This window comes from Anastrepha obliqua, chromosome 5, assembly GCF_027943255.1.
Source record: "Anastrepha obliqua isolate idAnaObli1 chromosome 5, idAnaObli1_1.0, whole genome shotgun sequence".
Taxonomy (NCBI): Eukaryota; Metazoa; Arthropoda; class Insecta; order Diptera; family Tephritidae; genus Anastrepha; species Anastrepha obliqua.
This window is the reverse complement of record NC_072896.1, coordinates 49,911,510-49,925,159: the sequence shown is the minus strand read 5'-3', so window position 1 is coordinate 49,925,159 and position 13,650 is coordinate 49,911,510. Positions and strand designations below refer to the sequence as shown.

Sequence of the window (13,650 nt, the reverse complement as noted above, 5' to 3'; positions counted from 1 at the left end):
GTTACTTAATCATGACACAAAAATAATAAGAATATCAGGTTATTGGAGTCTGGCTCGCAATGGAATACCACCCTGCCATCATAGATGCCATACAAAAGCGCAATCCTTCTTCGTGAGATTATGGCGACTCCGGACTACATTCGGGAATCCAGAAACAAGAGGACGGTAATACGTGCACAGTCCGAGGAAACTTCGTATACATTTCATGGTCGTGGCCAATCTTTTACTCCCTTTATTTTCACCTCATCTGTCTTGATGCCTTAAGTTGTCGCCAAGATACGTGACTCAAATATGTTATATGTTAAACAATGCACACTTCTCCGGACTCGATCGTAATCCCGCGGGGTCAATGTGCTGAATGATTTCTTCCAAATTTTTCAAATGATCGCTAAAACTTTTACCTGTCATGATGATGTCATCCAGATCGACTAAACAAATTTTCCTGTGGGGCGCTCTCAGTACATGCTCCATCAAGTGCTCAAAGGTTGCTTGTGCATTGCATAATCAGAATGACATCACAGAAAACTGCCACTATGCTGTAGTCCGTCTTCTCGCGATCGCAATACACAATTTCCACCTGCCAGTAAGCACTTTTTAGATCAAGCGAGGAAAACCATTTCGCACCGCGGTAACGGGTAGCTGTTTTTTTCGTGAACTCATTTAAAACCGGGCGTTTTCATCTTCCTTTTTAACCCCCACCACAGGTGAACTCCACGAGCTTGTTGATGGCTCAATTACTTCACTTTGCTATGGAACTCCATAGTTTACTTTGGTTTCTATGGTCTTTTTTCGTAACTCCATTCAGCTTTCTGTAATCCACACAAAATCGGGCGCTTTCATTTTCCCTTTTAACCCCAACAACTGGTAAGCTCCACGGGCTTGTCGATTGCTCAATTACTCTACTTTGCTGTGGAACTCCTTATAAAGTCGGAAATTTTTCTTGCTACTTCCTGGAATTCTTCAATTTCCTGTTGGCGTCTTTGGGCCGGTCGAATCGGCGTAAAATATGGTGTTATCGGAAACAGAAATTATAGAAGATCACATTATAAATCGAACAGCGACTGCGGTTTTAAAATTCCAATAATATTTCCATAAATGTTACGTTTTTTCATAAAATTTCTGTAATACAGGGCTTGATTGAAAAGTAATGAGCCTTATTTTTTTTAAGCATTTTTATTAAGCCTTTTGGCTTATACAACTAATATTCTTCAAAATAGGGCCCTTGAGCGTCAATACACCGCTGGTAGCTGTCCTTCCATTGCCGGAAACATTTTTTAAACTCATCCGCTGGAATCGCGTTCAAATCGGCTGCCACAGTTTTTTGGATCGCCTCGATGGAGTCGAAACGCCTCCCCTTCAACTTTCTTTTCAGGCGCGGGAACAAGAAGAAGTCCAGAGGGGACAGGTCAGGGCTGTAGGGAGGGTGAGAAGCGCCGGAACCCCCATCTTGGAAAATGCAGAGGTGCAGAGGAAGGCGGTGTGCGCCGGCGCATTGTCGTGATGAAGGGTCCAATTGTTGACGAGGTGGGGCCGAACCCGGGCGACGCGGTTTTTCAGCCGAAGGAGCACTTTTTTGTAAAATGCCGCGTTTACAGAGCTTTCTGGAGGTACAAACTTTTTAGCTTTACGCAAAATTTGATCGAGTAACGTTGCTCTAACGATCGCTGCATTTTCGCCACTGCAAAATCCTAACACACTTTTAAAACAGCTTTCACGCGCGGAGCGATGTTAACTGCACCGCTGTTGCTAACGAACTGGAGCCGGTTTCTAGTGGAAGGGGAAGGTCCAACGATCATTTTCCCGCACCAGCCGATTCGGTTGATCGCTTGGCAGACGCTCCGCGCGGGAAGGCTCATTACTTTTCAATTAAGCCCTGTATGTCTTGGTTAACCATTTTTTACCTTTTTTTGTGATTAGTATATAAACGCATTTCAATTAGTGCAACCCATAGAAAAGAAAACCAATGGTTTAAATAAATTTCAGTTTACCAAAATGCAACTCTGAAACATATGCAGTACAACCAAAGCAAATTGAGTACTCACTCTATCATCATTCCTGCCGTGCATCATTTTTGCTCTGCATGCAGCAAGGCGAAATCGTGGAAGGTGAGGCAGCTAGAGCACCAACAACATTTACATGTATTTTGCAATTTGAATAATAAAGTAAAGAGACAAATAAGCGGCAACAAGGAAGCTGACCACTTTGACATTCAAACTAGTAAATCGCAAGAAAAAAAAAAATCAGTTACTTTAGTGAAGTGAATTCACCTTGGCTTGCACTAAATGCAAGAGTCATTTCGCACTGAAATGCAAATCACCTGACTGTATTATCTGTGCTGCCAACTGCCCGAAATTTCGAAGGAAATAAATTGCAAAGTAATTGGCTCATTTCCAAAAAGTGGCAATATTGTAAAGCTTACAATTTTGCATTTGCATTGAAATTTGCTTGTGCTCTGGTTGCTGATTTGTGTAAAAGATGAAGAGAAAATTGCAACAAAAAAGAATTAAAAAGTGGACGCAAGATGAAATAAGTAAAATTATTGACTATATTATACAATATGGAAATTTGGAGGTATAAGCACAAATACTTTTTATTTGTGCACACACAATACTAAATGCAGAAAATTTTCAGAAACCAACAGCACGGATTTACTATGAGGCATTCCTCAAAATTTCGCCCATTGATGCAACCTGGGATTTGATAAAATGGAAAGTTCGCCATTTAAGAACAATTTTCACTAAGGCGAGACTTTGGACGAACTCGCCAGACGCTAAGTTGTTGAGCGCTGAGCGTTTCCAAGGTAATCAAAAGTAGTTACTCAAGAAATATGTGCATACATATGTATGCATGTTGTAACTTTCTTTATCAATATTTCAGATAAGGTGAAAAAATTGTGTCCAAATTATTACCGCTTACTAAAGATATTTGGCGAAGAAAAAGGAGAAATAGTTGAGATTTTGGATTCAAATGGCTCATTTGCGGATTGCTATGATGAGTCGGAGGAAAATATTGATTTGACAGAAGAAGTAAAGGTATTTGAAGAATACAAAGAAACAACTAATAATTGGAATGAAGAAACTGTAGTAAGCATAAGTAATATTGCAAATGCATCAGTTCCTGCAGATACAGAACAAGATGAAAATAAACGAATTTTAGCACCTTCCCCATTTGTTCCAGAGGTGGATAGAAATGAACACATAATTTCAGATACAGAGGCGGCAGAAGCTGAGCACAAGCCAGTGGAGGAAGCTTTGTTTGTTGCAAAGAAACTTAAAAAAGAGTCGCTCAGACATTCGCTATCTGCTCTAAGTCAGAGTCAAGAAGGTCGGAATGAAACGCAACGTTTACGACTTAAATTCGAAGAATATAAGTTTGAACAAGAATTTGCATTTACCAAAGAGAAATTTAAAGCAGAACACGAGTTAAAACAGCAAGAGCTTGAACTAAAAAGAATGGAAATTGAAAGTAATGAAAAGCTTAGAATAATGGAAATGGAAAAAAATGAACGTATAGCGAAATATGAACTCAGTTTGAAATATAAAGGTCAAAGCCGATTTGTAAGTAATCTACATGCAGATTTCTGATAACGAAACGCTTGAGCAGGAATTTTTACAAATTTGCCCATATACGTACATATATATGCATATGTAAATTGTATAAGCAAACGGTTCTGGTTGTTCCTTTATTTAAACTGCGCCACCAATCTTTTACGTCGGTTTGAGCTTAAGAAGAATTTTATAACTTTTATATGAATCGCTTATTTTGAGTTGAAGTCCTTAAAAAATATATATCACAAAATTTGCATATAGCTAACCTTAATGTAAACATTGTGACGGCAATAAGCAGGTTAGTATTTCATGAGGACATATTTTGAAAGCGGATTAATTTCAATTTTCCTTAGAATAGATAAAAAAATATAAGGATATGTCGCAGTTGCTGCTGTATATACACAAATGTACATAACTTCTGTTCATCAAAAATTAAAAAAAATACATATATGCATAGTGACGCAAATGAAAAACAGTTAAGGGTTATAAACAGTTAGAAGGCCGAAAAAGCGAATTTTCCAGAATTTTTTCTGAGAAAAATTTTAAATTTATTGATCTAAAAATGTGTACACATAATGTTGGTCACTGACTTTGAAATCACCATTTTGAGAAAAACGCGTTTAAAGTTTGAAAAGCACTTTGCATAGGATAGCAAACGCCTTTTCCAATTTGCATTCAAATTCGAAAATATTCACCGGAACGATATTAAATTTTCTGTGTGTATTCTTAAATATATGTACATTAAGAAAAAATAAATATAAAAAAAAATCGATTGCTGAAAATTTTAACTGTATATAATCCCTTAAGTTCAAATAACACTAAATTTCTCGATAAATATATGTTTACTGAACTATAAAAACACAGTTCCTGATGTTTAGTGGATTTCAAATGAAGTAATTTCTGTAATCAAATTATTTATTGTTAAATACGTTGAAGCAAGCCGCCGGAGCCGAATGGGTTGGTGCGTGATCACCATTCGGAATTCACTGAGAGGTCGTTGGTTCGAATCTCGGTGAAAGCAAAATTAATAAAAACATTTTTCTAATAGCGGTCGCCCCTCGGCAGGCAATGGCAAACCTCCGAGTGTATTTCTGCCATGAAAAAGCTCCTCGTAAAAATATCTGCCGTTCGGAGTCGGCTTGAAACTGTAGGTCCCTCCATTTGTGGAACAACATCAAGACGCACACCACAAATAGGAGGAGGAGCTCGGCCAAACACCTAACAGAAGTGTACGCGCCAATTATTTATTTATTTTATTTCCACACTACGCAAAAATTATTGAACTTTTATGCTTTACTTGCCGACTAAAATGTCAATATTTTCAAAATTCGCTAGATGAAAGGAATTTGCACCTCTTCAAGAATAAACAGTTAATTTTTAATTTTCAGTGAAACTAATTTTGAGCAGTCTGATGTGATCTGTTCATGTATGTAAGTTTCATGAGCTTAAAAAAAAACAATTTAAATCGACAGCAATTCCTATATATGAAATACTAAATTTTTGGCTTTTAATAATCTGTTAATCATTCACAGCCGTAGTTTTAAGAGCCGTCTCAGTAAAAAATAAATTAAAATAAATATTACATAATAAATAATAATATTAAAAAAAAAATTAATAATTATAAATATTTATAAATTATAATAAATAGTTATTATTAAACCTTTTATTAAGCATCAAAATTTATTACTCCAGAAGTGCTAATAAAAAGTGAAAAATATGCTTGAAGAAAAGCTGATGATATGATTATTGCGTTTATCAACTTATAAAAAGCGCTAAATAGCGAGCAATTGACTCATATCCAGTGCGAATTTAAGACCGATTTTCAGTAAGAAAATGCTCCGCATTTTTATTCAGCTATAGCAAAACTTGTCATGTGCTATTGTGCCGTTATTTTTGTATAGGTATTTTGTAATAGGTTAGGTAAGGTCTCCCGCATTAACTGTGAGAGGAAAGCCCAGACACGACAGCAGCAGTTGCAACTGCAGCAACAACCACGGCAGCAGCAGTAGAGCAGAAAGATAGATGAAGTATTCAATACTATTAAAATATTTAATTAATTAGGTAGCAAGGCCAGCTAGATTATTTCTTACGTAATGGACTTAATCCAGCTAAGTCATAATTCGACAACAAAACAACCTTATAAATAATATAGTTTATAATATAGTCTATTCGTTTGTTAGTAAGTTTTTTTGTACCTTTGCTAGCGGGTGGACAGTGGAGAACAACTGTTTTAGACAAACTGTACCTGTCGTCGGTTTGTCTAAAACACTGACTCAAACACTCATAAACTCATAAACGCGGCTCCCCCTTGAAAATATGTTAACGCGGTCCCAGGGTGGAAAAGGAGCCGAGGAGGAGAGATGCAAGTGGCGCACTGTTGTATGTCAGTTTGTGGAGCCGTCTGGTAGCACTACGTTTGGATCTGTCGGCCGGAGGGTACGTAATAAATTGCCGGCTAAAATAGCTCGCGCATCTCTTCGGATCCGACGAAGCACGACCGTTGAAGGTGATATCCACCGTGTCGTTGTGCTTCGTCGGGTTCGACATTGACCTTACGGTGGACCAGAGCTTGCTCACACCAGAGGTGAAGTTGCAGGACTTCAGATGCTCTTCCCATTTAGTCTGCTTATATCGGGTTACGAGTTGCCGAATCTCAGAATTGATATCCTTTATCCGAAGATCCCTGGGATCGGCCTAGCGTAGGAGATCACGGTCATTCGCCAGCACAGCTGCTTCAGCTGGGAAATTGGGACGTATGTCCCTGATCCTTCCAGTGGGTATAAAGTGAACCGCGGCGGCTGTGCTCACTTCGCGGAATCCGCGTTCGCCTGCGGCCACATTGGTGGGAATGGGGAGAACGGCGAAGATGTCTTTAGTAAATTCCGCGAATCTAGTCCAATCAGCTTTGTTAAAGTTGATGTATGACCGGTGATCCGCGGAAACAGAGTCGGCAGGTTTCTCGATCGAGATGATAATGGGCAAGTCGTCTAACGCAAGCGATAGCATAGGTCGCCAGACCTGTGCTAGCAAAAATGATGTTAAGCGAGCTGCTGCAATTACCCACTACCCAAGTGAGGGGTCGTCGTTTACAGTGCAGAATGTCGAATCGTCTATCTGCTCTGCCTATAGCTGTCCCATACGATCATTTGCCCAACATCGTGATGCGCATTAAAGTGACCTACTACCAATCGGTTTTCACTCCTGATGAGCACACCAAATATGTATGTAAATATTATTATAAATTTCGAGCTCAGCATCGCCCGACCGGACAGCTATCCCTTGATATTCTGAGGTGCTGTGCCTGCGGTCGATGCCTTCATCGATGAGACAATACTGCACTGTATGGTGGACTATAAACGCTAGGCCACCACCGTAGTACCGCTCGCGATCCTTTCTGTGCACGTTGTAGCCGTCCCTGGTGATCAGGGGGGAGCTAGTGTGCAGTCGCATTTTTTTCGCTGTCGATAGACCTGGTTCACCTGGCAGGCTCCAACATTTTCGATGCTTTGGGATATCATAATGGGTTCATTTTTTATCGCCAGTGACGCTGCGTAGCAGAAAATCTTTTCTTTTCTGCCGTTCAAGGAGCATCTCATACACCACCAAACGTCTCTCCTTCAATTGATGTGGCACTAAGTTACCTGTTTTCTTGTTCTATTCCCATCGCGTGCAAACGTTTATCGACGGTTGATCATCAACATCCAACTCTTTAGATACCTCCTCAAGGGTTCCACATGCATCTTCATCCAATAGTTGTTGTAGTTGAGTATCTTCGAATTTTTTCGGTGCCCCTTCGCGATTTTTATCACTCACGTCGAAATCGCCACTTTGGAAGCGTCGAAATCACTCTTTACAAATTGTAATTGATGGAACGTTATTACCTTAAAATGATTATTATACTACACGTTTCAGTTGCATTTTTTTTAAAAGGTAGTAATGAAGCTTGACTTCCCGCAAATGTTGGTTTTTCAGGACGAACGGAGACATTTTTGACGTAAGATAGAAAATGATCTTTACACTTCAAACGAATGTCAACTACTGCAATCGAGACCTCACTTATACACCTTCAAATCACCGGTATATTACTAGAGCGAACACAAAAATAATATCAGTAGCGACACTTCTTTTACGAGGGCGGAAACTTATTCCCATACCCAAAACTATCCACACTTCTCCAGTATTCGTAATGAATCCTTATATTGTCCTATTATCGTAACAGTAAGGTATCGGTCATAACCTGATCTATCGTTAATAAACTGATTGCTTCACCGTTTTAAACTTTAAATACATATAAAAAACGAAGCAGTGCGTACAATTTTGTGAATGTACTTTAATCCCTTGACTTAAATACTTTAAAGAACGTAAGTACGTACAAATTTTTAAAAACATTGGCCAAAAACCATTATTGTCAAAAAGGTTACCCATTCTTTGAACCATTCTGCAGATAAGTGGCATTCACCGTTTCTTTTCTTTTGATATAAAAATGACAAATTCTTTTTATTGAATTAATCAACAATTCGATTTATTTTCACACTTATTTATATCCAGATATTAAAAACTACTGATGGCAAATGGTTATGTTTGTTAATATAAAAATCTACAGACATTAAATATTACATATAAGTATTAAAATTCATTATTTTTCTCCTTAACTGTAATCAGCTGGCAGCACATGTGTTTCGCTGCACATGCATACATGTACGCACTCAAACATGCATGGCTATGCATTCAACCACCTGTTTCATATTTTGTTTACATTTCATGCTTCTCCGAGTACGTACTTGCATGTGAGAGGGAGATTAAAAACTACTTCTCTTTTGTTTTGAGGGTTCCTTCTAAACAAGAACATATGCCTACATGTATATATCCATCGAAATGTATATTTTTGCGCATGTTTATTAGCAGTACAATTCAGTCGGCGTCTACATTGGCCACAATCTTGATGTCAGTGCTGTTATTTACAGGCTGTATGTTATCGCTGTTAACAGCTGACTGTTTCGGTGGAATGTAAAACCAAAAGGCGCCAAAGAAAAATATAACAGAGAGAGTTTTACCCACCAGTGCCAGTAGCCACATGTACCTGTGAAGAATGAATATAATATTTATTTATATTTATATTTATATTAATATTTATTAATTTAATAAAAGTAAATATAATAATATTGTTAAGCTACTTTAACTTACTTGCTCATGTTGTTATTGTCATAGACAAGACAAGCACCAACTCCATCTCCGTCTAGATCACAAGTTTCTTGCCAAAGAATACACGAGTCATCGATGAGGGTGCCAAATATCATCGGTGCTGGTATAGTGCCCAGCAGGCGAACTTTTATCCATTGAATGCCCAGAGCAAAGGAACGCTGGTCGTCGTGAACACACCTGTGCGTATAGTCATACAAATACATATGAATGTATAGATTAGTAGAAAAGGAATAAAATTAAAATAAGTTTAAGAAAATTAAATTAAATTGAAGTAAATTATTAAAAATGAGGTAAAAAAATAAAATAAAATTATATTATATTGAATAAGGTAAACAATTAAAAAAATTACATGAAATAAAATAGCATAAAATTAAATTAAATTATTAAAATAGGTAAAAAATTAAAATAAAACAGAATAAAATAAAATAAAATTAAATTATTAAAAAAAATTAAATTAAAGGTAAATAAAATTAAATTAAAGTATACTAAATAAGGTAAAAAATAAAAATATAATCAAATAGGATAAAATTAAATTATATTAAAAGAGACAAAAACAAAAATAAAAGGTAAATAAAATTAGTTTATATTAAATGAAAATTAAATGAAATTATATTAAAACAGGAAAAACAACATAAAATAAAATTAAATTATATTAAAGTAAAAGAAATTAAATTAATTAAATAAAGTAAAGAAATTAAATTAAATTAATTAAAAAAATAAATTAAATAGAATAAAAGAAAATAAAAAAATAGAACAAAATTAAATTAAATCAAATGAGTTAAATAAAGTAAAGAAACTAAAAAAAATTTAAATCACCAGGTCCTGACAACATCATTCCAGCAGAACTTCAAGAAGGACTGGAAATTCTACTGCCTTGGTTAACAAGGATCTTTAACAAGTGTTTAAATCTCTCTTACCTTCCGACAATTTGGAAGAAATCAAAGGTAGTATTCATTCCGAAAATGGGGAAGCATTCACACTGCAAACCAAACGACTTCAGGCCCATTAGCCTAACCTCTTTTTGCTTAAAGGCTTTTGAAAAAGTCTTAGATGAACAAATCAAAACCCAACTTGATACTAAGTTGATCTCTGAAATCGACTGAAACGGCACTTCATTCACTGATGCAAACAGTGGAAACTTCCCTTCACAATAAAGAGTACTCTCTTGTCGCATTTATGGACATAAAAGGTGCTTTTAATAATATTTAACCCAACGCTATTTTGTCCTCAAGGCGGAGTACTTTCACCCCTTCTCTGGAATCTCGCTGTAAACAGTTTGCTTCGAAATCTCGAAAAAGCAGGCTGCAAGGTTGTAGCCTATGCAGATGATATTGCTCTCTGCGTGTCAGGCAAACACCTGAATACCCTCACTGAGCTCATGCAACGCTTAATCAATATTCTGTCAAAATAGTGCACCGAATGCGGACTAAATGCGAATCCAGCAAAGACAGATCTTGTTCTCTTCAATAGGAAACAACAATCTCCTCCACTGCAAACAATAACTTTAAAAGGGGAATCATTACTTCTATCTGATTCAGCTAAATATCTAGGAGTTATTCTAGATAGGAAGTTGAGTTGGAAATTGAACATCGAAAACAGATGTAAAAAAGCTTTCATAGCTCTTTATACTTGTAAGAAAGCTATAGGCAAAACCTGGGGTTTTTCACCTCGGATCATTTATTGGATATATACCTCGATCATCAAACCGATACTCTTCTACGGTGTGGTTGTATGGTGGACAGCACTCGAAAAACGGTGTAGAGTAGCCACAATTGATCGAGTCCAAAGAACAGCCTGCCTCCTGATAACAGGATGTTTAAGTACAACACCTACTAAGGCTCTAAACACGTTGCTTCACTTGCTCCCTATCGATCTGGCTGGCAAAGCGATTGCAGCGAAAGCAGCGACACGCATGAGTGCTATATCGAAATGGAATAAGTATCTTGGCCATTCGGCCATACTGAACAGGAACACTGTTATCTCTTCCGACATAGACTATCATGTAAGTCTTCCATCACCACCCTTGCTATTCTCCTGTTCACTCCCAACTAGGGAAAAATGGAATACAAATCTAACCGAAATCGATGGCCCTCTGATTATATATACAGATGGTTCAAAACAAGACGGCAAAGTGGGATTTGGAATCTTTTCCAATTCCCCTCACATCAATCTATCATTTAGATTACCCGACTACTGTAGCGTATTCCAAGCGGAAGTATGCGCTATCTGGTATGCTGCGAAAACTCTCTTAGAAAATAGAATATCACTAGAGGATATCCGCTTTTTCACCGACAGTCAAGCGGCCGTTCGAGCACTCAGCTCCTCTTATACCCACTCAGATGTGGTTCGATCCTGTCTCTTATCTCTTAACGAGATAAGTGTTCAGAATTCTGTCCAAGTTATCTGGATACCAGGTCATAGTGGATTCGAAGGTAACTGCAAAGCTGATGAGCTCGCAAGAGCTGGAGCTGCGCAATCAAATGTTAGTAACTTACCCACAATCCACATTCCGCTCTCAACATGTAAATTGCTCATTGATCGAGAATTTCACAGCATTGCTGATCGGAGGTGGCGAGTGGAAACTACTTGCGTTACGACCAGACAAATCTGGCCATCCTACAATCTGAAACAGACAAAAACCCTTATAAGTCTTTCGAAACACGAACTAAGGCATATAATATCTCTTATCACCGGCCACTGCCTTTTGGGCACTCACGCACGTCGGCTCGGGGTTCCTCAAAACGACCTGTGCAGATACTGCGAGGACGAAGATGAGGAAGTATCGAGCAGACATTTGCTGTGCAGTTGTCCCGGTCTAGCCAGAAGTCGACTCGCTCTTCTTGGCTCTCCAACAATTGACAATCTTTCAGTACTCTCGAACCTGAAAATCGAATCTCTCATCAAATTCTCGAAACGAATTAATATCTTTGACCAAAATCTACAATAAAAATCTCGGTTAGGTGGGGAAATCATATAACATAATGAGCTCTAGGGCAACACAACGGACCCAACTTGCGGTCTATGTGGCACTCCGATGCGGGGTCACCCTTAAACCAACCAACCCAACCAAATTAAATTAAAGTAAAAAAGTTAAATTAATTAAAAAAATAAAATATTGTAGAATAAAATTATTTCAAATTAAAAAATAAAAGAAAAGAAAATAAAATAAAATTAAATTAAATTAGTTAAATAATGTAATTAAATTAAATTATTTTAATAGTGTAAAGAAACTATACTAAATTAAAGTGAAAAAATTAAGTTAATGAAAAAACAGAATAGAATAAAATTATATTAAATTAAATAAATTAAAAAACAAAATAAAATAGAATTAAAGAAAATTAAACTAAATTAAATAAAAAATAAAATAGAAAAAAATTATATTAAATTAAAATTTTAAATTAAATTAAATTAATTTAAAGTAAAAAAAATTTAATTAAAAAATTTGTTTATAAAATAAATTAATATGTCATAAAATAAAATAAAAAGAATTAAACTAAATACAAAACAATAATAGAACGAAACAAAATAAAAATAAATAAATTTAGTTAAAACAAAAACAAAATTAAAATTAAAACAAAAATTACCTTAAAGTAGCCGACAATGCTGGCATGGTCGATAAAAATGTGAACAGCATCAGCACAAAACATAAGCCCACAAAATATGGCAAATACTGGCATGTAGACTCGCACATCGTGTTGGTAGCGTCCGGCATATCAGCTGCTCTAAACGCTTTCTTATCGATGCACGAACAATTCGAGTAAGTTTTTATGTGGTTCCTGTTGTATTCCTCTCCACAGCCCGCAAAGCACGGACTATAGTAGAGCACACCATCGGCGCCACAAATCGGTTCATAATTCAACTTCTTGCATCCACACTCGAAGTTACATTGCGCTTGGAGCTCCGTACCCAGATAAGACCTTTCAACGCCATCAGTCAGATTTTGCTGCCGTTCCTCATTTACGTTGTGCAAACTTACTTCGCGATAAGGTGTAGTCACACCGGCGAAATCCAAATTGGGGCACGAAAGCAGAAAGCAAGATGTAAAACACGCCGAAATCATTGTCATTATTAAACACATTTTTATTATTTGTGAGCAGGTTAAATTCCATTTTTTGATCAGATAACCACCCAGAAATGTACCACCACCACCGGCAGGCACTGTGATGAGTCCCATCAAGAGAGCCGACCAAACTGGCGAAATACTGAACTGATTCTCGATTTGTTTGGGCAAGAAAGCGGCAAAACCAGCGATCACCAATCCCTCTGTCGCACCAGCCAAATTCAAACAGAAAAATGTTGGATTCTTCAGCAATGAAATTAGTGCGTTTGGCAGTTCTTTTAATTTGGTGAAGGGCTGCTCAATCTTATTACTATCGCCATTGTAGGCCTCCGACACCTTTTGCTGTTGCAGTTGCTCGGCTCCCGGTAATGAACTTGGGTAACCGAAAATCGGTATGGAGAGCAGAACGCAAGCGGCGGCAGCAAAAACGAAACCGATCCACCAGGCGCCAATCCAAACTTTACTGGAGCTCGTAAGGCCCAAGCTGTTGAAAATGAGAATATAAATTAATTTACATGTGGATATGTATTTATATATTTTAAAATTATTTATGACGACATAACTTGTACTATTCAGCGAAAATACAATAGCACGCACGTGAAAGTATAAAATTTAGGTAGTAATGTTCATCAATTTCAGTTTTAAAAGAAGCAAATTTTCGTAAAATAGTTTTAAATTCTTATATTCACTTTTTGATATTAATGTACATACCAACGAGAGAGGATAGATACAGTTACTAGACATTTTTTTTTACTTTTCAACTTAATTTTTCTCGCAAAAAAAATAGTAGAACTTCTATGTAAAAGACATGATGAATTTTCCCCCAATGAAGTAAAGTAT

The 13,650-nt window shown here is 36.9% G+C and overlaps 2 protein-coding genes across 2 annotated transcripts in view; one reads left to right on the top strand and one right to left on the bottom strand.

Moving 5' to 3' along the window:
* The first annotated feature begins 2,124 nt into the window (after positions 1–2,124).
* On the top strand, positions 2,125–3,802 carry LOC129249139 (uncharacterized). Its single transcript, XM_054888792.1, has 3 exons — positions 2,125–2,571; positions 2,632–2,800; positions 2,878–3,802. The coding sequence occupies exons 1-3, from the start codon at positions 2,476–2,478 to the stop codon at positions 3,582–3,584; spliced, it is 972 nt and encodes a 323-aa protein (XP_054744767.1). The 5' UTR covers positions 2,125–2,475; the 3' UTR covers positions 3,585–3,802.
* A 4,514-nt stretch (positions 3,803–8,316) lies between these two features.
* LOC129247856 (solute carrier organic anion transporter family member 4A1) overlaps positions 8,317–13,650 on the bottom strand; it is a 38,136-nt gene continuing 32,802 nt past the window's right edge. The window contains exons 5-7 of the mRNA XM_054887210.1: positions 12,335–13,294; positions 8,733–8,927; positions 8,317–8,628 (exon numbers count right to left, since the gene is read on the bottom strand). Coding sequence (XP_054743185.1) covers positions 8,460–8,628; positions 8,733–8,927; positions 12,335–13,294 — 1,324 coding nt within the window. The 3' untranslated portion in view covers positions 8,317–8,459. The remainder of the gene's footprint in view (positions 8,629–8,732; positions 8,928–12,334; positions 13,295–13,650) is intronic.

Coding starts and splice junctions, on each gene's coding strand:
- LOC129249139 (XM_054888792.1), top strand. CDS start 2,476: ATGAAGAGAAAATTGCAACAAAAAAGAATTAAAAAGTGGACGCAAGAT. Junction 2,572..2,631: donor TACAATATGGAAATTTGGAG/GTATAAGCACAA, acceptor GAAAATTTTCAG/AAACCAACAGCACGGATTTA. Junction 2,801..2,877: donor GAGCGCTGAGCGTTTCCAAG/GTAATCAAAAGT, acceptor TCAATATTTCAG/ATAAGGTGAAAAAATTGTGT.